Here is a 23887-nt window from a genome sequence, read left to right as displayed (position 1 = left end):
GTGATCAGGCGTTTCATTTCGTTGTGTTTTTTTGTCTTTCACTTTGCGTGTGCACTTCATACATAGGCCTTTGTTTCGAACACCGACTCCGGACCGATTCGACTCCTACCGATTCCGGACGACTCCGAACAAATCCGAACGACTCCGAATGACTCCGAATCCCAACGACTCCGGATGACTCCGGGTGATTCCGAACGACTCCGGGCGATTCCGGATAATGCTGGGCGAACCTACCTTCCTGAGTCCATTCCAAAATTATTGGAGTCGGATCAGAGTCGACTCTGGATTTTTGACAACTTTACCCATCGCTAGTGTAAGAGTTCTGAATGGAGATGAAAGAAGCTTTTGGAACGATGTTGAAAATTTTTTTCAATCGCTAAAATGAAGTCAAAAAAGATTCGGATATAGCAAATGTCAATTTTTTTCTTTTTATAAATATTTATTCGCGTATTAGACTGCAAAAAGGCTCACTGTAATCCCAAATAGCCAGCTCGAACTCCACAGCTGATTTGGGGCTGTTTAACGAAAAATCGTCCCGATGTCAAATTTTGTGGGTGATTACGGTACGATCTTAGCGTGCTTAAGCAATTCTGGCTATTTGGGAGGGCTTTCTTTTTTCGCCTGAATCTAATTTTGTTTAACTACAACCGTTTTTTTGAAAGGAATATTACTTCACTTAATTTCAATTAAATTCCCATCAAATTGCAAACAATTACCAATTGCATCACAATCGAAACACAAATCTCAATCGAATCCCAAGTTCAATCAAATCCCAATCCCAACCGCAATCGAATCTGCTCTGATCTGATCAAAAACCAATCCACGATCCAGTTCGAAAACCCCTGCACTGACGCAAACCTTTTCTTGTATGAATCTTGACAAGGTCACAGCAACTGTCAACACACCGCGCTTTGTCGTCGTTAAATGTAAACAAATGGGCCGCATGATACAAAACCAAACATATATTCGTTTTATGAGCTTTTCCTGCTCCTTTTGCTAAAAAAGTAACTTTGAATATTGTTCATTAACAAAATAAAGATTTATATCACACATTTCACGGAGTTTAAGTATAATAACAACTCGCTGCAGAGCGGGACAAAGAATGAGAGAGCGAGAGGGCGAGAGAGTGCGTATACTGTCACATGGACCAGTTGTAAACAGCGCACACGGCAGCTGCTGTCAGGCGGCCATTTTTTTGCGAACCCTGTGCCCGTGCGTAGGGCGAAGAAGAAAAAGGAAGAAGAACAATGCTTCCAAATAGCCACTCGACTGGCGTCCGTTTTGGAACCTTTCCGTGGGCAGCAGCACTGTGCAGCAAATTGTGAGTACGATTGTGAGTGCGTGATGCTGGGTTAGGAGCAAAAAAAGAAAGGGTTTCTCCCGCACCTACTTGCGTCGGTGTGTGTGTGTGTACTTTTAGTGATCAGTAGTGTATGAAGACAAAGCGCACTATACGGACAAAGTGACGCACATCAAACCAAAGCAGGCCGTGTAGCGTTGTTTGTGCTGCCGGTGTCGTTTTTTTGGTGGTGAAATTCTTTTTCCCCCGGAAATTACGCACACACCCGCGCTACGGACGAGTGTACAGCAGCGGAACGTGGCTCGAAGGCGAATAAAGTGACGTAGCACACTTTCACGCACGCACACACTTGTATACCGTAGTGCAGAACGATGTCGCTCGCCTACTCCCAGCAGGTAAGACGAGCCCCGTGATGGAAAGGCCTCGCTGTACTAATTCATGTTCCCTCGCTCTCTCTCTTTCGCTCGAACAGTCACAGCAAGCGGCGGGTGGCGGTGGTCCGGGCGGTGGCCGCAGCGGCAACCCGCCGAACCGTGGCCAGGGTCCGCCGCCGAGCTCGATGCACATCCAGAAGATACTGGACGAGAACGCGGGCCTGATACAGACGATCCAGGAGTTCCAGTACGCGGGCAAGTCGAGCGAAAGCATGTCGTACCAGGTGGCGCTGCACCGCAACCTCGTCTACCTGGCGAACCTGGCCGACCCGCAGCAGAACGTTTCCTCGCTGCTTCCGGTGCGTTCTTCGGTTCTCCTCTCTCTGTATCGTACTTTTCGTGACCACTTGCTTCACTCATCCCGCTTTTGCTTTGCCTTTGTTTTTAGCCGCCACAAATGCTGCACGCGATACAGCAGCAGCAACAACAGCAGCAGCAACAACAGCAGCAACAACAGCAGCAGCAACAACAGCAGCAGCAGCAGCAGCAGCAGCAGCAGCCTCCCCCGCCATCGCACGACGGGAGCATGATGCAAGGGCCGGGCCAGCAGCCGAGCGGAATGCCGGGCTATCCGCAGCCCGGACAGGGGCCGCAGCAGCCGCAGCAGCCGGGCCAGCAGCAGGGCCAGCCGCACGCTAGCAACGGGGTGGTGGGACCGCCCGGCCAGCAGCACAATCCCCACGGGCCACCGAATCCGTCGCCCGGCATGCAGCAGCAGCAGCAGCAGCAGCCGGGCCAGCAGCAGCAGCCCGGTATGCCTCCGGGCGCCGGGCTCGGCCCGAACGCGGTACCGCCGGGCCCGAACCAGCCGGGCCAGAATGTGGTGATGGGTGGGAGCGGTGGCAATCAGCAGGGCGGCTACCGTGCGCCTGGCACTGCCGGCGGGCCCATGCCACCGGTGTCCAACGCGCCCGTGGTCGGTGGCCAGCAGCAGCAGCAGCAGCAGCAACAGCAGCAAGGGCTCGTTAATCAGCAAAATGTCGGTCCGGGCGGTGCGATCCGTGCCGCGGGCATTCCCGGCCCGCAGGGTGCTCAGCAGCAGCAGCCGGCGAGCCAGCCGCTACCGCCCCAAACGTCCGGCTACCAGCAGCGGGCGGCCTACAACGTGCAGCACTCGCACTATCCGGGCTATCCGCCCCCGAACCAGGCGCCGTACGGAGCGCAAACCGGCTACTCGCCGTACGGTGGGCCGCCGAACCAGGTGCAGGGGTACGGGCCGCCGAATGCGGGCACACCGCAGGGCTACGGCCATCATGCGGGGGTCGTACCGCCGGCCGGCTCGGCTGGTGGGCAGGTGCCGCCGGCGTCACCGTACCCGGGCGCCACCACCGCCGGGCAGCATCCGGGAGCGGGCGGTGGGGCAGCCGCGGCCGGCGGCGGAGCTGGGCCGCAGGGCTACCAGCAGGGCCTGCCGCCGGGAGCGCCTAACGCGCAGCCGCACGTGGGCTACGGTCCGCCCGGGCAGCCGCCCGTCCAGTATCCGCCCCAGGGTGGTCCCGGTGGTCCACCGCCCCCGCACGGCTACCCGGGCTATCCGGGCGCGGGCGGCGGGGCCGGTGCCGGAGCGGCTGCAGCGGCCGGCGGTCCGAACGGCCCGTACGGGCAGCCGGCCGGCCCGGGCCAGCAGGGCGGCCATCCACCGCAGGGCCAGGTCGGGGGCTATCCGGCCCAGACGCCCGGGTACCCGATGCCCCAGCAGCCCCAGTACGCGACCGGCTATCCGGGCAGCGGTCCGCCGAACGCCGCCGGCCCGATCCCGACCAGTGGCGCGGGCCAGGCTGGAGCGGGCGGGGCCGGTGGCGCCGTTGCCGGACAGGCAGCCGCCTACCCGGGCCAGCAGCAACAGCAGCAGCAGCAGCAGCAACCACCACAGACGGCCGTCACTGCCGGCGGGGTGGTACCATCGTCGGCTATACCGGCCACCACGACCTCCTCCTACCCGACCGCCAATCCGGGCGGGGTGTCGGCCGGTGCGGGCTCCATGCCGCCCGGTGGCGCCTACAACGCCCAGCCACCGAACGCGCAGCAGCAGCACGGCCAGCCGCCCGTTTCGAGCTACCAGCAGCAGCAGCAGCAGCAGCAACAACAACAGCAACCAGCCAGCGCCGGCGTGCCCGGCCAACAGCAACAACAGCAGCAGCAGCAGGGCGCCCCGGGACCGGCCGGACCGGGCGTTTATCCGCCCCATCCACCCTACCATCAGCAGTCGTACGCGCCGCTGCCCGTCCCCCAGGGCCAGTATCCCCCGGCCCAGGCCGGCTACCCGCAGTATCCGCAGCGTCCGCCCAACACGCAGATGCCGCCGCCCGGTCCGCAAGGTCCGCCGCCGCAGGGTGGCTACGGCTACTACGGTCAGCCGCCGCAGTAAAAAGCATTTTTTTTCTGCAACCGGAAATCCTCTCTCCGAGGCGCTCTTTGGTTGAAACAAGAGCAATGGGATTTTGACTTCGTTTTCTTGACTGGCTTGTTGCGCAATTTGCGCGTATGAGTTGTACATTTCATCAGGTTTTTTTTTTTTTAATATATATATTGCTGTTTTAATCTCGATCTTCCGGCGCAGTTATCCGGAGTGGGCAAAATGTATGTATTTTGTTTCTACATCTCATATTTATTGGGCGGTTTTGTACGCGCTGCCACGTGCACGGGCGCATGCAAAGGTTTTAACCAATTTTTTCTTGATCTTTGACGATCCTCCTTAAATGATGCAAATAATTTGCAAAAAGGTGCTTCATTACGAGCAAATGTATTGTGGATAGATTAAATTACTCTTCTCGTGTGCCAGAGGGAGAGCGCAAAGAACATTTCTAACAAACAATATATACAGAACAAAGGCAACTCTAGAGGACAGTGTGCTTCGGGAATTGTGCATACGGTACGCTTCAATCAAATCACAACCTTATAAAAGAACAAAGAGAGTCAGAGGAGGAAAGAGCTATTTACGCTACATTTACCTAAATCACGCTAACTAAATATAAGAATGGTGTGCATGTGTGCAAACATAATGAAAAAAAAAACAAACAGATCAATGTATAACACTTGTATTACATAAATGGCATATATATATATTGTAAGATAACGATTGTTTGCTCCTCCGCTGCAGCACAGCCGTCGAATCGCGAATGCTTTATTCCAACCGGCTACCAGTTAACCATCACGGCTAAAGTAGTTGCATGCGTTCGGGAGGGAGAGATGCTATCCAACCTCTCCCGCCTAAAAAGAAAGTGTAACGAATAAAAGGTGTACTTCATTGTGAAACCCAACGGTTTTGTTTGTTGCAAAAACTCCACCTTCTTACTTATACAACTGCAGTAGAGCCCTCATAATGAGTTTAATCCGTTCCAATGACTCCCTCGAATGGTAAAATAATTGGTTCCAGGCTAAGCCAAGCGCATGTATATTGGGATTACATGCATCACAACCATACGGAACACCTCTAACTGGCAACAGTAATGCATTGGTCAATTTTTAGTATTGAAATTCACGCCTTCACGAACAAGTAGATCAAGAATGCATGCAAGACTCCAATATTGTCATGGCCCGAAGAGAGCCTTCAATATTGTCAAATAAGAAGGAAGGAAATGGAGCAATTAAACTGAAGACATTACCTAACTTACTCCAACTATCGTGGAACCGCAGCAAAACTCTCAGCTTCACTATCTGATCTGAAGAGAGATATCTGGACGTGGAATGGACGCGCTCACGACCCACCCCGGCTTTTTTTCGATTGGTGTATGACCTCGAAAGTTTTGGACTAGCAGTGGGTGTTAATGAGTACACTTATACACTGCCCACTTTTGGAAATAGCTCGAAATCGTAACAATTTCTTATCGGGAACAAACATAAAATTGCTCATTTTCTGAGATTTTACGCGTTAAGTATCTATAGAGCATTCAGATTTGTTCGTTATGCGAAAAACTCGTTGCCCACCGGAGCCTGGCGAGCTTGATATGCTGCACGACAGGGAGGTCGCCGTACACCTTCTATAGCTCGTCGCTATAATGGCTCCTCACTATCTCCCTCCACAGAGCTCCACATACGGGGCCAAGGCCATCCTTAGGGGCAGCTTCCTCCCGAACGCGGCTAAGAGGGTTTCGTCAGATTTGGACAGTGTCCATGTCTCAGAGGCGTACGTGACTACCAGTACTATAAAGGAGAAACATAATTTTTTTTTCGGAATCCATTCCGGCTAGCTTTGAAGTTTTCTGGAATCAATTCCGGATAGGAGGTCGGGAATCAGTTTCCGGAATCGATTTCGGAATCAGATCCGGAATTGGTTCCTGAATCGGCTCCGGAATCGGATCCAAAATCGGAGTTGGTATCTCCAGAAGAAAAGGTGTTTGAGTCCAATGATGCTACGTATTGATAGCCGCAAATAACCCAAAAATCTATTAAACCATTCCATTCTCATGGAGATTCCCGGACTGATTTTGCTACCGAAACTTCTTATTTCAATTTAAGAACTGATTCTCATTCGGAGCTAATTCCATTTCTGGAGTCAATCTTGATTAAGTCAACTCCGGATTCAGCTCTCAAGTTCTCTACTCCGAAGTGAACTCCGAAATCAACTCCGGAATCAGAATCGATTCCAGCATTGGAATCGGCTCCGGAATGGATTCCGAACACGGAATTGGAATCGGGAAGGTCTTATTCTGAGCCCTACTATAGTAGTGATGGTGCTTTATAGTCCCAGCTTCATCCGTCGCGACAGGTTCCTTGAAGTGAACTGATTTCTCAGGTTGTAGAATTACAGGTTGGCAGCCAGCCTCCCACAATCATGCTATTGTCGATGCTGACCTTAGACCCGATATAGGTGAATTCTGGGACAATTTCAACAGTGCGTTCACTTCTTCACGTCAAGCCTACGTAAGTTTGAATTTGTTGGCATCATCAGTCTTGACTTTGCCTCGTTTATCTGCAATCCGAGGTCCTCTGCCGCCTGCTCAGGAGGCTTCTGCTACATAGGAGAGTCGCAGACCAATGATGTCTATATCATCAGCGTTTGCCAGGACCTGGGTTGACTTATAGCGGATGGTATAGCGAGTCGCGGATGGCACTCTCTAGCGCCAAGTGGAATAGGAGTCTCAAAGCAAGCCTGTCCCCTTGGTAGTGATTCTGAGATTTTCCATCCACCTTCACCTAGCAAGTGACGTTGGTCATAGTCATGCTAACAGTTTCGATTCCAAAAGAGCTCATAGCGTCGTATAGTTTTGCCCTGACAAAGCTATCATATGCAGCTTTGAAGTGGATGAGGAGATAGTGCGGTGTGGTGTCTGTATTCTGCCATCTTCTCCAAGATCTGGCGCATGGCGAACACTGTCTCTAGTCTCTAGTCTAGAAAATTGAATCAACTCATGTAGTTTCAACTCGTAGTGTAATACGTGCGGTTTACACACAGATCCCACATATTAACTCGATCAGATTCTTAGCATCGGTGAAATAAGCAATCCAAATTTGGCTTCCACGGTAGCCGGTTGCCTAGAATAGGGGCGTTTCTTTCATCAATGACATGGCTTTAGCGCAACCGTTTTTAGTTACAAATTTATTTACCCGGTAACTGTTGGCAAACTGTTTGCGTACATAGAAGTGTAATATAAGCGCGCTTGGAGAAGCGAAATTGGTGGCAAAAATCATGGCGGGAAAAAAGAGAAAGAAAGAAAAAAAAAACAGAACGCATCATCTGCTGCACGATATAGTGGCTTGCACCAACGAATGGGAACGAATGATGCTTGTATTTTGTTTTTTAAATATTATTTCAATCAACTCAAGCCTTGTTTAAGGATATGTACAATAGAAAGAAAGAACAGAGTCCACTGCTACTCGTCAATGGTCGGGAGTGGGGAACTTCCATGCTCAACTTAACGGATGCCCCAGAACGCGTGCTCTAACGAAGCAGGAAAAAAGACACATGTCCGTCGGCGTGCTGCGAGGGGGACACCATGACCATCTGTATCTCTTTAACGCCGCACGCTTACATTTTATATAGACAGGAAAATACACATATATTACTCTATAATTTATAAATATCTAAAACGGTTTCCCTGTACTAGAATCGCTTTTTGGTCCTTTTGTTTCGCTTTAATTCCTCCATTGGTTGCATCTTCAATTCACCCTATCGATTGCTTACTGCTTCCCCCCCCCCCCTCATGACCCCCTCTTACTACTAAATTAATAGGAAAACACTCCGTTCCTCCTCCTCCTCCATTCGCTTTTTTTTACACGTTCGTCGGGGCGTCCATCGCGCACACGATCGTTTTCATGACGGCGGCGGCCGCGAGCGACGCATAGTTTTGCCATTTGCGCGACGTCGTGCCGTCCTTGTAGTCCGCGATGCCCTTCACCAGGATGAAGCTGTCCCGGCAGTTGCCGACGATGCTGTCCAGCACCGAGTTCATCTCGCTGTCGGTCGCGAGCAGCTGGTACGCCTGGGCGTACTCGGTGCGCGCACTGTCCGACCGGACCAGCTCGTAGCCGGAGCCGATCGGGCCGGCGTGCAGCCGGGTCTGGTGCGGTACCGGCCCGCCGCCGCTCGCGTCCGTATCGTCGCCCCCGTCGCCCTCCCCGCTCGGCTGGGCGATCGGGTGCGCCACCTCGATCACGTTCTTGTTGCCGATGTTCATGTACAGCTTGTCCGTGTTGGGGGCCGGCCGGGCAAAGTCATGCTCGGCGTGACCGCCCCGCCCGCTCAGCTGCTGCAGGCCCTCCTGCACGTACTGCAGCCACGGTTTTTTGCCGTCGTCGTTCTGCACGAGCGTGCGCCCGATCGCCTGCAGCCCATCGTCCGCCGGGTAGTAGCGCTTCACCTCGCTCTGGCCGCCGCTGTACACGTAGCAGTACGGTTTCGGCCCGTTGCCGTTGGTGAGGGCCGGCTCTTGGGCGGCGGCCGCAATCACCACGTCGCCGAGCCGGACGTGCCGCCGGTAGTCGGTGTAGTGCGGGATGCCGCCCGCCACACCGACGATGAACACGTAGTCCACCTTCTGGAAGGTGCCGAGCAGCCGGGTCGTCGTGTTGCCGGCCGCCGTCATCGCTTCGCGCGTGCTGCCGACCGACGGGAGCTTCGTGCTGACGATCCGGTGTGCCCCAATGTTGCCGAGCGTGTACACGTTCGATTCGCCTGTGAAGGATTGGATGGAGACAGTGCGGGGGAGAGTAGCGAGAATAAAAAAGAACAAAATTAGTTTTGTTATAAGGATTTTAAATGAAGGCAGTTGGTGCTATTATTTAATTCCATCACCTCTCAAATTCACAAACAAAACTAACAAACACATAAAGCAACCAAAATGTACAGTTTGTTTTGGCGGCCTTTTACAGCGGCTTATTTCAACACATGTTCGATATCAATTATTAGATTAAAGCTACTAATGCGAGGACTACATGAAGCTGTGCGACATGGCATGTCTAATTCATCCTCGAAACTCATAATGTTTTATTTTGATCAATTAAAATTTTCATTTTAAACTCAAATCAACCTCTGTTAAGAACTTCATTTGTTGGAAATTCGACTCTATTGGCACCCTTTTCGGACAGGCTCCTTGGAAATTCCGATTTCGGAGCCGATTCTGAAGCCGATTCCGGAATCGAAATAGGTTAAAGAATCGGAATCGGCTGCCTCCAGAATTGACTCCTGAATTGGAGTTAGCTCCGGAATGAAAATCAGTTCTTGAATTTAAATACGAAGTTTCAGTAGCGAAATCAGTCCGGGGATCTCCATGCAGATGGCTTGCAAGTAAATTTTAATTCTTTGCGGCTATCAATCAATGGATCCATACGTCTCTTCTTATCGAGATGCCGAAACCGGCTCACCGATTTCAAAGCCGATTCTGATTTCGTAGTCAATTCTGATTCCGGAGCCGATTCCGATTCTGGAGCCAATTCTGGAGCCAATTCCGGCGCTGATTTCGATTCTGGAGTTGGTTCCGGAACGAATTCCAGCATCGGTTCCGAGAAAAACTTCATTTTTCCCATCACTAGTATGAACCAAACCGCAAATGCAAACTAATAGAAGTTCGTCTCTTGGTAGAGAGACATGTTCCTAATGAAGTGACAATAATCAAATGTATGGAACATGACGTAACTGGTAACCTGTGTATTTTGAAGAGTATATAATGTTAAAATGTGATTGAGAATGAATCCCCTTGATTGATTTCTTGCTCTCTAAAGATTCACATCAGGGAACTGTTTGGAATTGTTCTTCGAAGAAAAGCACATTTTTTTCAACAATTTTGAAAATCTCGCTGTACCTAGAAATGTAACTACAAAACCACATAATATCACACTTTTTGCTTCTCCTAGCACTGTTAGACTCTTATTAGAACAAACTGTGAACTCCGTAGATGGATACACACAACATTTGCCGATCTGATGTGATACACTACATGCGTCATTTGGGCGTAACGCCCATCACCAACAACGCCTTAACAAACGACCCGACAAAGACATTCACTAGCAAACATATACTACGGGAAACAGGTAAGCTGGACAGGTGGTGAACATGGTGACTTGAGTGTGCTGCAAGCGGCGAACGAACACGAGGCGCGAGCGAACGAGCAGGATGTGCTGCGACGTCACGAGGACTATCCGGTCCGACCCGAGCACGTGAGCATGTGACGGTGATTGCGTAGAGTGTATATGGGTGTGTGTGTGTGTCTCTTACCGAACCGATTCTTTCTTCTGTGTCGGTGTCGTTCCGCTGTGTCGTCGTTAGTGGGCCTATCGGAAGTGGCTGTTCCTGGGCGTGAGACATTTTGGGGTTTTGGTTTGGGGGTTGATTTGGTTTTAGTCATGCATTTTTTTTTAGTCATGGTTTGGGGGAGAGGAAACGGGAGACCTTAGATACGACCCTGAAAACCCGCTTGGCGCCCACCCTCCCACCTTCGTCATAGTACCCCTCCTATATATACCCATTAAAGAAAGAGAGCCCGGTCGGCTACCAGCACGTAATGGTCTTACCTACGGTGGTGTACCGCACGAACGTTTCCTTGTTCTCGAGCATGGCGTCCACCGCGAGCTTCTCGCAGTACTGCGCGGTGATGATGGCAATGGTGGGCTGCTTGTTCGACGCGATCGTCGGCATCTGCTTGACGATTTTGATGGCCTGGTCGTCATGGTGAATGCGGGTGAACGCGTTGTACTCCATCGATTTAATCAGGCCGCGCTCCTTCAGCACCAGCATGATGGCGAGCACCTCCTCCTCCTCCCATCCGTGGTCCCTATGGGTGTGTGTGTTGCAAAAGGGTCAATCAATAATCGAGTCGAACCGCGGAAGGTTGTCGGTTTGGTTCGGACTTTTTCCGCGACCGCCCGATGGCTACTTACTTTGCTAGGTCCTCCGGTGCGATGGGGTTCGGGTAGGCCTGCTCGATCAGTTCCAGTATTTTCTCCGGCGTCAGCGGCACCACCTCGAACTGTTCGTCCTCGAACGACACTGGGAAGGTGGAGTAATAGGGGAAACAGTTTAGTAAATTGAAGAAAAAGGAGCACATACGCGAAAGCGTAGGTTAATAGGGCACGAAATACACAACGCGCTTCCGGTTCCGGAAGAGTCAATCAGATTAAGCGCAATCAAACAACAAAACTATGTACATCACGACAACACCAATCAAACAAATTCTGACGATGAGGTAATGTACCCAATATCTGGATTTACAAAACTCGGCGGCGCTCAATAATCTGGGCAACAGCAGCCTGGGATAAAGTGAGGTTAGAATCGAAGGGCACTACTTTGAAATGTAGAAATACAGGCGGGCAAAAAAACAACAAACAAACCAACCAGTTAGACAGCGAAGACTTTTGTTTATTTATGGGCTCAAATGTCTAGCAATCGCAATCAACAGCTAATTGTAACAGTGAATTAGTTTCGGCTAAAGGGCACTAAAAGATGGCGCAGCTTGCACAGCTACAATTTTAGATCTTAATTATTCCAGTATCAAGAAAAAAAAAGTAGCCATAATAAGTTAGAAAAGAAGTTAAAATAAATATAAATAAATGCACAGTTAATTTGAAGTATGAAAAGTAATAAACAGTAGATAAATAAGAGAAAAAAAAACGATAAAACTCAACATTACTGTACAAAACGAACGAACACAGAGATGAGCAAACAAATCGAAAAAAGATGGCGATGGTTAGCGCGGCAGCCATTTTGCCACGCCGTAGCGGCCCGCCATTCTTTGACTGGAGATTAGTGTGCGTTAGTAGTTAGACAGGAGGCATTCGAAGTGTGGCAAATGAGCCTCTCCAACAAAACGCACACACACACAGGCACGCACAGAGAAACGTCTACATTAGTTGGCGCGATTGTACATGTCGACCCAGAGGCGCTTCATTAGTGTTTCGCCGCTAACGACAGCGGTACCTTTTAGGTCGTCCCGCTCGTCCTTCTGTTTGCGCTGGCTGATGGGTGTAACATGAATGCTGCCGCTACTACTGCCACCACCACCACCACCGTCATCGCCGTCCAGGTCCGGGCCGGGTTTGTTATTGTTTCGGTCGAGCTTGTGACAGTTGCCGTAGCAAACGATCACGTGCCCGGGGCGTGCTAACACAAATGTTTCCAAAAAATTGTTTGTGGTTGTTTGAGCAGAGCAATTGAAGAGAAAGATGTAAGAGAGTGAGAGAGGACGAGAACACCCATAGCCCACCATTTCCATCATATATTGGGGAGGGATTGTGAAGGATATTGGGAGAAATACATAAAGGCAGTAAGAGAGCGCGCTACTACTTACAAGGTCTCGATGGTGGTGCGGACGTTTGCTCCAATATTCGCAGCTCGATCTCGACGGCCTGTATTTCGTTGTAGCCCTTCTGGAGCAGCTTCATGATCTTCTTGATAAAGCCGACGTAGTCTGTGGGGTAAGAGCAACAACAGAGCTAGGCTAGAAAGACGCCCGAATGTGAGGCCCCAAAACCGCCAATCGCGCTTACCCCTCGGGAACTCTTTCGGGCTGACGAGCTCGCGGAAGAAGTCCTGCGCTACCTGCGCCTGCACGTTCTCCGACGTCAGCCACGGCCGGAACCAGAACTTGATGCGGCGAGATTCCTGCGAGTGCTGGCCACTGTTGGCGCTGACCAGGAAGACGCGAAACTCGAGACTGAGCTGGGCCGGTTCGCGCTGTCGGTTCGATTGTTCTGCAATGGTTGGAATGTTGGAAGTGGAGCGTACGGTAAACAGGACGACGCAGCAGCGTTGACGCTTCTACCTTCAGCCGTTTTGTTGATGATGATGCCCCGATGGTCACCACCGGCCACGTGTGTCCGTTCGCCGACCGACTGGATGAGCTTCCGCTCGATCAGCAGCACCGTGGAGGTGTTCGTCTTGCCCAGCGGTGTCATCACGACCTGCTCCTCGTCGGGCGTTTCGGAAGGAACTGCTGGCATGCCCGGGTCGGCACCGTGCTGCTGCTGCTGCTGTTGAGGATGTCGCTCCGGTTTCGGGGGTGTCGGTGGCGGTGGAGGTCGCTCCAACCGCTTCACCGTCGGGGACATCATGATTGTGTGTCGTGGAACTTCTTACGGCTTGCTTCTTCAACTACCTCACACTCTTTCTCTATCTCTCCCTCCTTTTCGGTTGTTTTGTCTATAAAGCCCCCAAAACCTTAAGAGAGCTCCTGAAAAATGAGGAAAGCACACAGCAACATCAAAGTCATTGATCCAAAAGGTAGCGGAGTAACCTTGCTTTTGCGTGACCCGCCGACATGCGAGCCCACATTCTTGGAGATACTATTCCTCCCCCTCCCCCGTCAGAGAGTAGAACAAATCGTAAATCTAAAACCGAAAACCTCTTTCGCCGAGGAACTGCGAGGGGTTGTGTAGCGTTACGGTAATTGCAGGTAAAGAAAGGCCCCCGCCCAGCGCGGGTCGTGCGAAAACTTGGGAAGTTTTAGTTTATGTGACCCTGTCACGCACGGTTGCGACTTGCCGAAGTATTCGTTTCCAATGCTTTTAACGACCCGTGTGACTATTGCGCCTTCGAACTGTCCTCGAACTAGCTGCTAGATCCTTACAGGGGTTTTCAGCGATTCTGAAATTATACATTCCTAGTGGATTTCAAACGAGCATTTCCAAAAAGAGTGCCGTGGAGTCTAATTCCTGTCACGCAGAGTTATCTTCCCTCAAGAAAGAACCAAGAATTATGAATGTCCCAGAATTATGAGAACCCCTGTATGTCGGGAGGACATAGGGATTCCACCAAAAGCAAGATTAGTTGGAGGCACCCTGGGTACAAGAATGAATCATTTGGCCACAGAGTTCGACGTCCTACTTCTCTATATATGTCTTAATAGTCGTGACCCTGGGACCACAGTGTACGCTTCACAGGTTGTTTTGTTTTGGTTGGCAAAGCATCAACCAACCCAAAGCATCTTGGCATTCTATTTTGGAACTCGCAACAGTGCAAAAACTGACAAAACAACAAGAGAGGACACATACACCACGGTCACGGTGAGAGTTCAGTTTTTTGCTGGTCTACTTCTTCGCGCCCCAAAGTACCTCCTTTGCTCGAAAATAAACCAAGAGAGCTGCTGGCTGGGCTGGCAACATCTGGACACTGTCGTCCACTCAGAGGGTAATAGATTTCCCACCAGCACATCTCCCACACACAGTACTCCCCCTCCGTTTGTGTGTGTAGAGTTTGTTTGCGTTTGGTGGGCCGACGACGACGACCACGCACCCATTTTTCTGTTGCTGTGTAGGTGGAAAATCCAACGGAAATCGCGCTCGGTCCGGTGGGAGGATGGGAGGGGTTTAAGCAAACAGACACGAATCAATATCACACCAGGTCGGACATTCGGAACTGATAACGGGGGTCCCGGCCCGCTCCGTCAGTTTTGTACACGAGGCGCGCGAAAGCCATCTCCAGAAAAAGAAAGCAAGAGAAACCAACCCCAACCCCAGAGACACAGATCGATTATCGATTGACAACATCGGGGCCGCTCCGATGATCATACTCCACAGTGGTACGGAACAGCGAATGAATCACCTGCCAAGTGAGTGAGTGAAGCGTGAGTCATCATCGCACGCTTCTTTCGCGTATTAATGGCGATGCGTCCATGCGGGACGGAGGAGCGCGAGTTTCCCTTGACATTTGCGCGCGTGGTTTGACGCCTTGTGTCGCGGGAAAAGGCGGGATCACACCATGGGTGCGCTCTCTATCGACAGGTTTTGGTTCCGGTTCGGTTGGGCATGCCAGTGGAAGCCGGCGTCGTTATCAGACGTTGTCGTCGTCAGTTTTGTTGGTCGGTCAACCGTCCCGCGCGGCTTTCCCTTACATTGTGCGCGACAAAACAGTGCAACAAAAGCAACAACATGGGTTCTTTGGGGAGTAGTTGAGTGTATACTATAAAACCACGCACAATGAGGCACTTGTGTGGACCATACGGCGCGCTCCAGCAAAACAAAACAAAAAAGACAAAGGGTGCGCATTGTGTAATTCATTTCCCAATCCCTCCCTCCGATCATTCCGACCCACCTCTTTTGTTGCTTCTTTTCCCAGCGCACCATCGTCAATCTTTTCCATTATTTATGCACTGCGCGCCACTCTCTTTGGGGTGGGAGTGATTTTTGTTTACCCAAAACACTGATGCAATCGGCGAGAAGCTGCTGCCCTCGCTTGGCATAACAGAAAATAATAAACATCCCAACAAAGTCCACCACCACATCTGATGCGGATGGAACTGAGAACTGGAGCTGGTGTGGTAAGGGAAAAACGGGGCAAAATGGGGCACCGATTATTTAAGCATTATTTCAAAAGGTGTAGGATACACGGCAGCACGCTTAATGCACGCTTTGAAGTGTTTCCTCAACACCATGCATATTTCATGACGCGTTATTAAACAAAAACTAAAAAAAAGAATACGAATTAAAATTTAACAGCAAAATGATGTTATCTTTACCACTATGAAACATCTTTTATAGGGTGTATTTTTGAAGGCACGGTATTTCTATACAAGTTGATTTGTAGTTAAAATATAAAAATGTTTCGCGTGTGCTTGGCGAGGCTACGGCATTGTAGTTGTGGCCACACTATATTGTACACTATATTGTACAAGATAGGAAGAGAAACCATTTATTTCACTAAAACTTTTAACATTGCACGGAAGTGCTGTTGTTGTTACGGCCCATATCAGCCCCGAGAAACAATTGTATTTGGGATCGGATAAAAGTCCCCAAGCAAGGTGTAGGGTGCATAAGGGCAAGAGTGCCACCGAGCATTTTTTCCATAACAAACTTTAGTTAAATGATCAATTGGGTATACAGTTGGTTGCGTTCCAATGACTAGGTATACTGTGCCGAATTTCATATAGATCAATCGATTTTTCCCATTGTTTTGAACTGATTTATGTTGAGAGTTTCAAAATTGAGCAGAATATTACAGTTTTTTAATCAAACCAAATAAGTTCTCAAAAATCATGGGAACAATCAACCGAGAAAATATTTACACCACCGTAAATCTAAAAAAACGTGAAGTTTTTTTGTGGGTTTAGTTGAATTTTTTTTTTCTTTTTGTTACTAATAAATCCAACTTCAAAACAGTTACAACTTTTGGGGTAAAAGAGCCTCCTCTATTTGGGGCAAGTGTGCTACTCTCTTTCATAGGCGTGAGCTGTCAAAAATGTAAACATTGTTGTAGCGTGCAGCGGTATGGTGCGCTATTATGAGCGGATTCCACCCCGGGAAAAACAGAACAGTAACAAACCATATTGTGATGCAGCTGGTGGTCAAAAGGGATCATTGGTGACTCAAGACATGTAGGAATACATACACTAGTGCCATAATCGTAACAATTTCCAATTATCTAATACGTTTATTTTAACCAGGTGGCCGTCTTGCCCCACAACTCCTTTTTGGACCCTTTTTAAAACACTTCATAAGTGAGGAAATGGATGTAAAATGGTTATGAGATTTAAATAGGCTTTTGACAAACAAGTTTTAGTTAGTTATAATATGAAATGCTTAAGGTGTCACACATTCTCCAAATTCCACTAAGTAAAAAAATGACGTATTTCGAAAATCTTTCAATCGATCCATTTATAAACCGAGGTTGGCGAGTCAAAAACAAGAATTTCGTGCATTTTAGCGAACATAATTTTCAAGATTGCATTTAACTAGTGCATTAGTACACGAAATCTTCATAAATATCTATGTAACCGTTACCACTAGTAAATCTTACATTTTCAGCTGAATGACAACCTGAATGGAGGCATACATACATTTCCTTTAAACTTCATGTACCTAGTGACAATTTTATGGCGATTTTCAGAACAATTCATTATTATAATTATAATTAAAATGAATGTATGTATGTGTTTGAATGTATGTCAAACTGCCTGCAACGGCATTTTGGATACTTGTCAAATCGTTCTACATTACGAAACCTCGTTCCTGTATAGTCCTTGGTCGAAATCAAATACGTCGTAACTCGAGTGTCTCTCCTGTATACCCATTTTGCCCATAGATGTCCATTTTACCTCGCGTTGCAAAATGACGTCACTTGAACCATCAGATTTTATTTAATAGTTTTTTGTATTAATGTTTTTTTGTTTATCTTTTGTGGCTCAATTTTAATCCAAAAATAAACACTAAAAGCATAGAATAATGTAAGAAGAATTTTTTTTTGTAAAATATTCACTTATATTCTCATCAAACTGCTTAACATGCCCATGTTGCCCCGGTTTTCCCCTACACCCTACGTATTGATTTCTGCGCGTCTCACTGGGGAAGCCTTCGCCTTTTAGCCGCCACCCGTTCCTGGATGTGCATGAGTGAACGTAGCCCAGGTCTTTGCTAAAACCCGCACCGGCACCTGACATATGGCCTCGGATCGTGTGCCTGATGTATGATGGTGTGTGATGATGGTGGTAGGCGCAGTTTGAGCACGTTATTTCATCATCATTAACCCTTGAGAAGCCATCACACAGCAGTCGGAAAGTGAACGCATCGACCAGCTTCCTGGAAGTTCAGCAGTGCGCTGCGTCATAAGCTTGCAAATTGCCACGCACTCCCCCCCCCCCCCCCCCGTAACCACCACCACATATGCAAACACCCACCCGCCGCAGATTGAATGCCGAAGGGGTGATTCCACGACTCAGCGGTTCTTTTGCTACCAACCGATGACATCATCTTCCTGTTTCGAGTGCAAGCAGCAGCTCACTATCGCCACTTGTTCCGATATAGCGCAACAACAACAGCAAAACAGCAACAAAAAACATCGTCAGCAGGTCAAAAACAGCGCGAATAGACCATCAATGCCATACCGATTTGATATGAAAGGTAATACACACACACACACTAACACATGGCTTTACCTTGTTTTCTTCTTCCTCTTTGTGTACTAATTCAATTTCAACCCGCTCACACTTGTAGGCTGCTGCGCGCGGAATCAACATAAGGGTGATTTGAATTTAAATGTGCTGGCGGTGCGACAAGCGACGAGCGTACTGGCTGACCTTGCGGCCGACTCTAGGTCCCCCCCCATCCAATGGGTTTCCTCTTGCTATTAATTTAACTATGTTTACCTCACTTTTGCGACGTTCTGGCCGCTCCTATTCTAGTTCTGGTTTGTGAAGTTGTTTTTGTTGTTGTGCTTTACTTCACTTTACTCCGAGATTAGTATACCGGCCGAGTGCTGGGGTGAAGTAAACGGCAAATCCAATGCCAACACGGTCTTCTATGCTGCCGATCGGGGAAAATGCATTGGGCACCATGGGGAAGGGAGCTGTGGAGATAATGATGATTGATCCCGTAATGAGGGCGCCGGGTGTTTGGATCATTTTCCCAGCCTACCCACCCCGCCGTTTTCCATTGTGCGGGTTTGGTTTTACGTAAACGGAAAACCGACCGTGCTGTGGCGTTGCGAGTGAGAGTTGATGCTGGGCATACGGCTTTCGGTTACAATCGGTGTGATCTGCTGGTGAAGCTGCTAAGGGGGACTACTTGTTGTTAGATCATGGGGTTAGTACCTCGGTACGGGGCACTCCCCACGTACAGCTCCAAAAGACCTGCCGATGTGGGGTAGTGTGTTCAGTTAGCTCTTCAGACAAAAAGAGTTACTTCTTCCAAGTTCTTGTTCAGAATCTTCAGGAAGTTCCCTGCTAAGCAACTTGGGCAAGCATCCGAAAGATAAGAGATTCGCCCGATTCTAATTGGAGATAATTTGCCAATGTGGTTAGCACACGGCCGATAACCATTTCAGTGCCTGCTGGCAATACACCAACGCCGTGTGAGCGGTGATTTCAAGCTGGAACGTCTTTTTTGTGTCAGGAAGTTGCTGGAGAATTTTAACACCTCGCACGTTAATGACACGATTGGCCGATAGTGCGCTCCGTTGATTGAACGAATTGACCTGGGAATTGAGGGAACTACTGGGTTTGAAGGACAAACTACTTGCGACAAGCTACCGTGCAAGATGTTGGAGGAATAATTCGATGTCCACAGAATGCATCCCTTCTGCCTTCGAACTGTTTTTTCCTTGTCGCTTTCAAAAAGCTTTGAAGTCCAGCAGAAAGAGTGAACGTGCTACAACTTCTTGAAATATGAAATAATGTTGCAAGCTCACCTCCACTATCTCTGGAGACAAGAGATATCTACAGGCCCGCGCCTCTGCCAGTACCATATCACACGGAGATAAGAAAAGTGCTCACCAGTGTAAAAATGCACATAATTTGACAGGTCCAACGATTCGACGAACTTCGAGGCCCAAAACGGTGCACATTTTTTTGCAGTCGTGGCGGGAACGGTTCCCAACCAGCCGCTATGACGTCACGCCGCTCTTAGTTTGATCGTGTAGAATTGGGTCGTCGCCCGGCAAAGTTGAATTGGTTGATTGAGAGGGACACGGCACTTTGTGTCGCCGGACATGTAACTTGAGCAGTACGTGCAGCGTGGTGTCCCCTCCCCCAAACCTCCTCCCCGCTCGTGTGTTCCGGCTGCGGTTCCATTAGGCGCGATAACGGGCTTCCCGAGGTTTCTTACCCCCATAAACCTCCTCCCCCGGTCCTTTATCTCACGCTTTCACTGGCGGGGTCGTGCGCTAACGTCCGCTCTCTGTGCAGACTTATCATTAGCGCTCTGGACAGCATTTTTTTCGAAAATAAAATAACAAGAAAAAAAAACCCCCCACAGTGACCCATTCGTCGACCATTTTGCGGCTGTAACCACGGGGCGGTGTGTGTATGTGGAGTTGATATTGTGAGAGCGGTTTTTGGGGCGTGTAGAGCGATAACTACACAGAAACATTGGGTTTGCTCAATTTTTTTTTCTGAAGAAGTAAAAAGACTTCATCGACCATCGGTCACATAAAAAGTGAGGAAAAAAACACACACACATAAACGCATTCCTGGTGTGGCCAGGCGGAAGATCGGCAAGAATGATGATGATGATGGTGCTTCGATTGCGCCGAACGAAAAGTGCAGTACCCGCGTTGCCTCTGCGTGCTCTAAAAATAAATCACACTCAGTGTGCTCGGCTGATCGGGTTTCCCCTTCATCCGTTCATCCCTCTCAACACGCTCTAAAATCCAACCCGCGGTGGAAATTGGAGAATGTGTGTCCGTTCGGGGCTTACAATTTCTTACGCACGCAGCAAGCGTGCGCGGCTTGATGAACGCAAAACGCAATGCGTTTACTGCGCAAGCCGCTCTTGCGGGTGCATCATCTGGTGGTCTGCTGCCGGCCGTGTGGTTCCGCCTAGTGATGGGAAGGATTCCCATTCGTTGCGGAGTCGGATCGATCCGATCCCGGAATCAATGTCTCGCGTGAAGACCTCTAGCGGCAATTCAAGCTCCAGCGCGAAAATGCTTGATTTCGAAGATACAATGTCCCCTCTGCACTGTAACAACAATCCAAGAACATCCCGCAAGGAGACATTGAACAACTTCTGAAGGCAGCACTAGGCTCTGCTGCTTCACAGGCTCCCTGGCCGGATACTTCCAGCAAACGAGCTGTGTAAGATGCCAAGCCATGCCAAATGTGCTGCTGAGCAGGTTGAAGGGAATGGGTGTATCGTCAGTGGACAAACTATCATCGTAAGATAACTTAATGAAATCTTATGTACACACCTAAAAGATGCCTCTTAATTTCTAGTAGTGCCCTTATGGATTTCAACTTTTTCGTTTCCACTCTGACTTGTTTTCCGTTCCCTCATTCCTCCCTAATATTTTCGATAAACAATTTTGCCAAATCTTCCAATTGTTTCTTTCAGGTAGCAATGGACCTTTAGAGGGAAATATTTTAAAAATAAGGTAATTAAACTGGAAACGAATTCGTTCGGAATTGCGGAGTCAAAAACCGATATTAATCCGGACTTAGGTTTAGTTTTTCAGAGCCGGAGTCGGAATGGATCCACGACTCTGCACCGCATTACCCATCTCTAGTTCCAGGACAAGCGAGCACCAAAATCTGTCCCCGAAAAACAAAGAAGCAAGCCGAAAGCTAAGGGGAAAGCGACGAATGCAAAAACGCAATGCCAGTGCGTACGTCTAGCAGTGGTTAGTTCTCGTTCAACCCCTAATTTTGTAACAAAAAAAAACAGAATGATGCACCCCTATGTCTGGCAAACGAGGGCGCACTGAGGCGTGCTTGTGTTGGTGTGATTGAAGAATTGAATCCAGGTTCACTATCGGGCTGCAAGGCACGGCGATAAGTGTGTACGCGCGCGCACACACACACACACACACGCTGCGGTGGATGTTGTTTGCTCCGTTTTGCTGCCAATTTTGATAAAAGCGCTCGCGGGAGTTTTGAGCCCAATCGTAGTTTGTTCGAACCACACAGTCTTGCTTCACACCACAGCCAAGCCGAGGGCACTATCAAAACAACTTGGACAGAGGAAGCAAGGCACACACACGCCAAAGCACAAACACAATCGCGCGATCGGGATTATCGGGTTCGTAAAAATCGAAAATAAGTCACACTTCACAACAACATCACGTACCAGGAAAATTGTAGACAAAACACACACACACCGCAAGCAAAGCACTGCGAAACACACTGCCGGCGTAGTTTGTTTGGATTTTACGCGTGTACCGAAACGTGTACGGCTTCGCGCACCTTTGGAGAGCGGACGCTGCCTTTCGACTTGTAACGGACGCACCACACAGCGAACTGGCAGCCGCGGATACGCAGCGAAACGGTTGCGTACTGCTGGCGCTGGACGCACCGCCTTGCATCTCGCTTCCAATTGGTAGCGCGCGCTATCTCGTTTTCGTTCACGCGCACTCACACACGCTCACACGGTACAGCACGCGCGAACGGCGCGTCAGCATCTTGTGCCCTGCCGGATGACTAATGTCTCATGGCGTCTCGCTACGCACACAGCGAAACGGGCAAACGATCACATTGGCTCCGTGTGCGAGAGCGAGAGAAAGCATTGCTGTCATTGAGGGCCGATGGGTCTCTGTCGTCATTGAAGTGTCTGGATCGTGGTTTTGTGTGGCACTCTTCCGGCCCAGGGCTCGGCAAGCTGTACGCCTAGGTGCGTCTGGGAGAATATGTTTTGATAAATAAATGAAATTGCTCTCCAACCAATCGTAAGGATTTGTAAAGTAACATATTAGTAAATCCACAACAAAATACCAAAACAAGTCAAAATAGTTCCCGACTTTTGCTACAAATATCGATCTAACTTCTCGAGAGATCATTTTCATTTTCCATATTTTAAGAGGCGAATGAGGCCAATTGGCTCAAAGTCCCCCAAAAAAATAAAATAAATAAATAAATAGATAAAAAAAACACACTCACACATCATTGACATTTCTCATAAACCGTATTCGTTGAGCTGTTAGTTTTAACCATTCCATACTTATGGTAGTATCGACCGACCAGTACCAGAACGTACTAGTTCTTTCATTCAGATGAACTGAACGTGAATCGCGATTCATTCGTTCATTTCAGTTTAAGAGAATATGGTAAATTGTTTTATTTTGCAAGAAGAACATAATTAGTGTATTGCATCTTGAAAATTATTAGGCAGACCAGGAACATCCTTATTACGCTTGGTAGGACGTTCTTTTCATGAACGTCCTGGTATTACGATTGTCGTTCATATTTGTAAGGGGGAAATGAACGACCTATACGTTCTTCATTTCGGCGGGTAGGACGTTGTTTTGATGACCAACTCAGTACATCATGAACGTTAATTAGATGAACGTAGGTCGTTCGTTATTTAGGATGAATTGAATGAATCGTAAAGTTCTGGTACTTGAGGCACAACTATATAGTCAACCTCCAGTAGCGAATCCAGAGTTCGTTTACGATACAGGTCGATGGATAGCTCTTAGTTTGAACTTATTCGTAAGTATTCGTTCATTTTAATTTTCAGCGAATCTTCGAATAAAATCTCCTAAGATTAATGAATCTCTAAAATAAAAAAGATTCCTAAATCTCCACAGATCTTGAAAGAGTTGTGAAGGTCAGCCATAAAGTAGCTCAACATAAATCCTTAAAGTATCCCGAATACTTCAGGAAAATTGAAACCCCTCTAGATAAAAAAAAGCTCCAAACCGTGCATAGCATCAAGTGTAGTAAAGAATTTAAAAAGAGGATATCGTTAGAGAAATATTTATACATCTGTAAAGATTCATGACCCATTGGAGCTTCATGAATCTTCAGGCATTTATTACTGAAGGAATGAATGAATCTATAGAGATTCATACATAAAGGCGGATAGGGAAATATTTGAACATTTGAATCAAATTCATGAATCTCAGAAATTGAAATTCAGATTCATCGAATCTCTTTAAAGATTTAATAAGATTCATGAGCCTAAATTACATGTTTCTAGATTTGTTAGTTACCTCGTTCAGTTTTGCACGCACAAGTTTAAAATAATTGTTGAATGTTAAGTTGGCGTGTTTTTTTTTCCTTTTTTGTGTTCTGTTTGAATATCTTTATTTATTGTAATAAATAAAACTATGGCCAAACATGTTCTCCGTTGTCAATTCCTCTGGAATCTACTTCGCAAGTTAGAAAATATCATCATAAAAAATTAAACAAAAATTCAACAAAATGAGTGAAAAGACAAACAATCGAAACGAACGCCGCCGCTAGGAATGGATTCCATCAACCTAACCAAACGTGTTTCATTCAGAGTAAAAAAAAATCTTAACCACTTATTTCACGTAATAATCAATGTAATAGTTTACTGGAAAAGAAACAACCAGCTC

General features: G+C 48.3%; 2 protein-coding genes across 6 annotated transcripts; one reads left to right on the top strand and one right to left on the bottom strand.

Moving 5' to 3' along the window:
* Positions 1-1174: 1174 nt before the first annotated feature.
* Positions 1175-5011, top strand: LOC121598271 (trithorax group protein osa). Its single transcript, XM_041924871.1, has 3 exons — positions 1175-1695; positions 1773-2033; positions 2123-5011. The coding sequence occupies exons 1-3, from the start codon at positions 1672-1674 to the stop codon at positions 4100-4102; spliced, it is 2265 nt and encodes a 754-aa protein (XP_041780805.1). The 5' UTR covers positions 1175-1671; the 3' UTR covers positions 4103-5011.
* A 2243-nt stretch (positions 5012-7254) lies between these two features.
* LOC121589986 lies at positions 7255-21875 on the bottom strand. Of its 5 annotated transcripts, none has more exons than XM_041909299.1 (9): positions 21658-21875; positions 12930-13337; positions 12655-12858; positions 12456-12575; positions 12086-12268; positions 11050-11158; positions 10684-10943; positions 10388-10462; positions 7255-8848 (listed from the first exon to the last, which is right to left on the bottom strand). In XM_041909299.1, exons 2-9 carry the CDS (start codon positions 13216-13218, stop codon positions 7947-7949), a joined length of 2142 nt encoding a protein of 713 aa, XP_041765233.1. In that variant the 5' UTR covers positions 13219-13337; positions 21658-21875; the 3' UTR covers positions 7255-7946. The 5 variants fall into 5 exon arrangements, with proteins under 5 accessions (XP_041765233.1, XP_041765238.1, XP_041765240.1 ...); XM_041909304.1 differs by lacking the exon at positions 21658-21875 and adding an exon at positions 18243-18442; XM_041909306.1 differs by lacking the exon at positions 10388-10462.
* Positions 21876-23887: the final 2012 nt, after the last annotated feature.

The sequence above is a fragment of the Anopheles merus genome, chromosome X, assembly GCF_017562075.2.
Source record: "Anopheles merus strain MAF chromosome X, AmerM5.1, whole genome shotgun sequence".
Taxonomy (NCBI): Eukaryota; Metazoa; Arthropoda; class Insecta; order Diptera; family Culicidae; genus Anopheles; species Anopheles merus.
This window is presented reverse-complemented; position numbering and strand designations above follow the sequence as displayed.

What these genes read in the sequence shown, in the direction of transcription:
- LOC121598271 (XM_041924871.1), top strand. Translation starts at nt 1,672, where the DNA reads ATGTCGCTCGCCTACTCCCAGCAG. An exon ending in CGCTCGCCTACTCCCAGCAG is followed by an intron (nt 1,696 to 1,772) that starts GTAAGACGAGCC and finishes TCGCTCGAACAG; the next exon opens with TCACAGCAAGCGGCGGGTGG. An exon ending in ACGTTTCCTCGCTGCTTCCG is followed by an intron (nt 2,034 to 2,122) that starts GTGCGTTCTTCG and finishes CTTTGTTTTTAG; the next exon opens with CCGCCACAAATGCTGCACGC.
- LOC121589986 (XM_041909299.1), bottom strand. Translation starts at nt 13,218, where the DNA reads ATGATGTCCCCGACGGTGAAGCGGTTGGAGCGACCTCCACCGCCACCG. An exon ending in CCCGAAAGAGTTCCCGAGGG is followed by an intron (nt 12,576 to 12,654) that starts GTAAGCGCGATT and finishes CTTACCCCACAG; the next exon opens with ACTACGTCGGCTTTATCAAG. An exon ending in CGCACCACCATCGAGACCTT is followed by an intron (nt 12,269 to 12,455) that starts GTAAGTAGTAGC and finishes CATTTGTGTTAG; the next exon opens with CACGCCCCGGGCACGTGATC.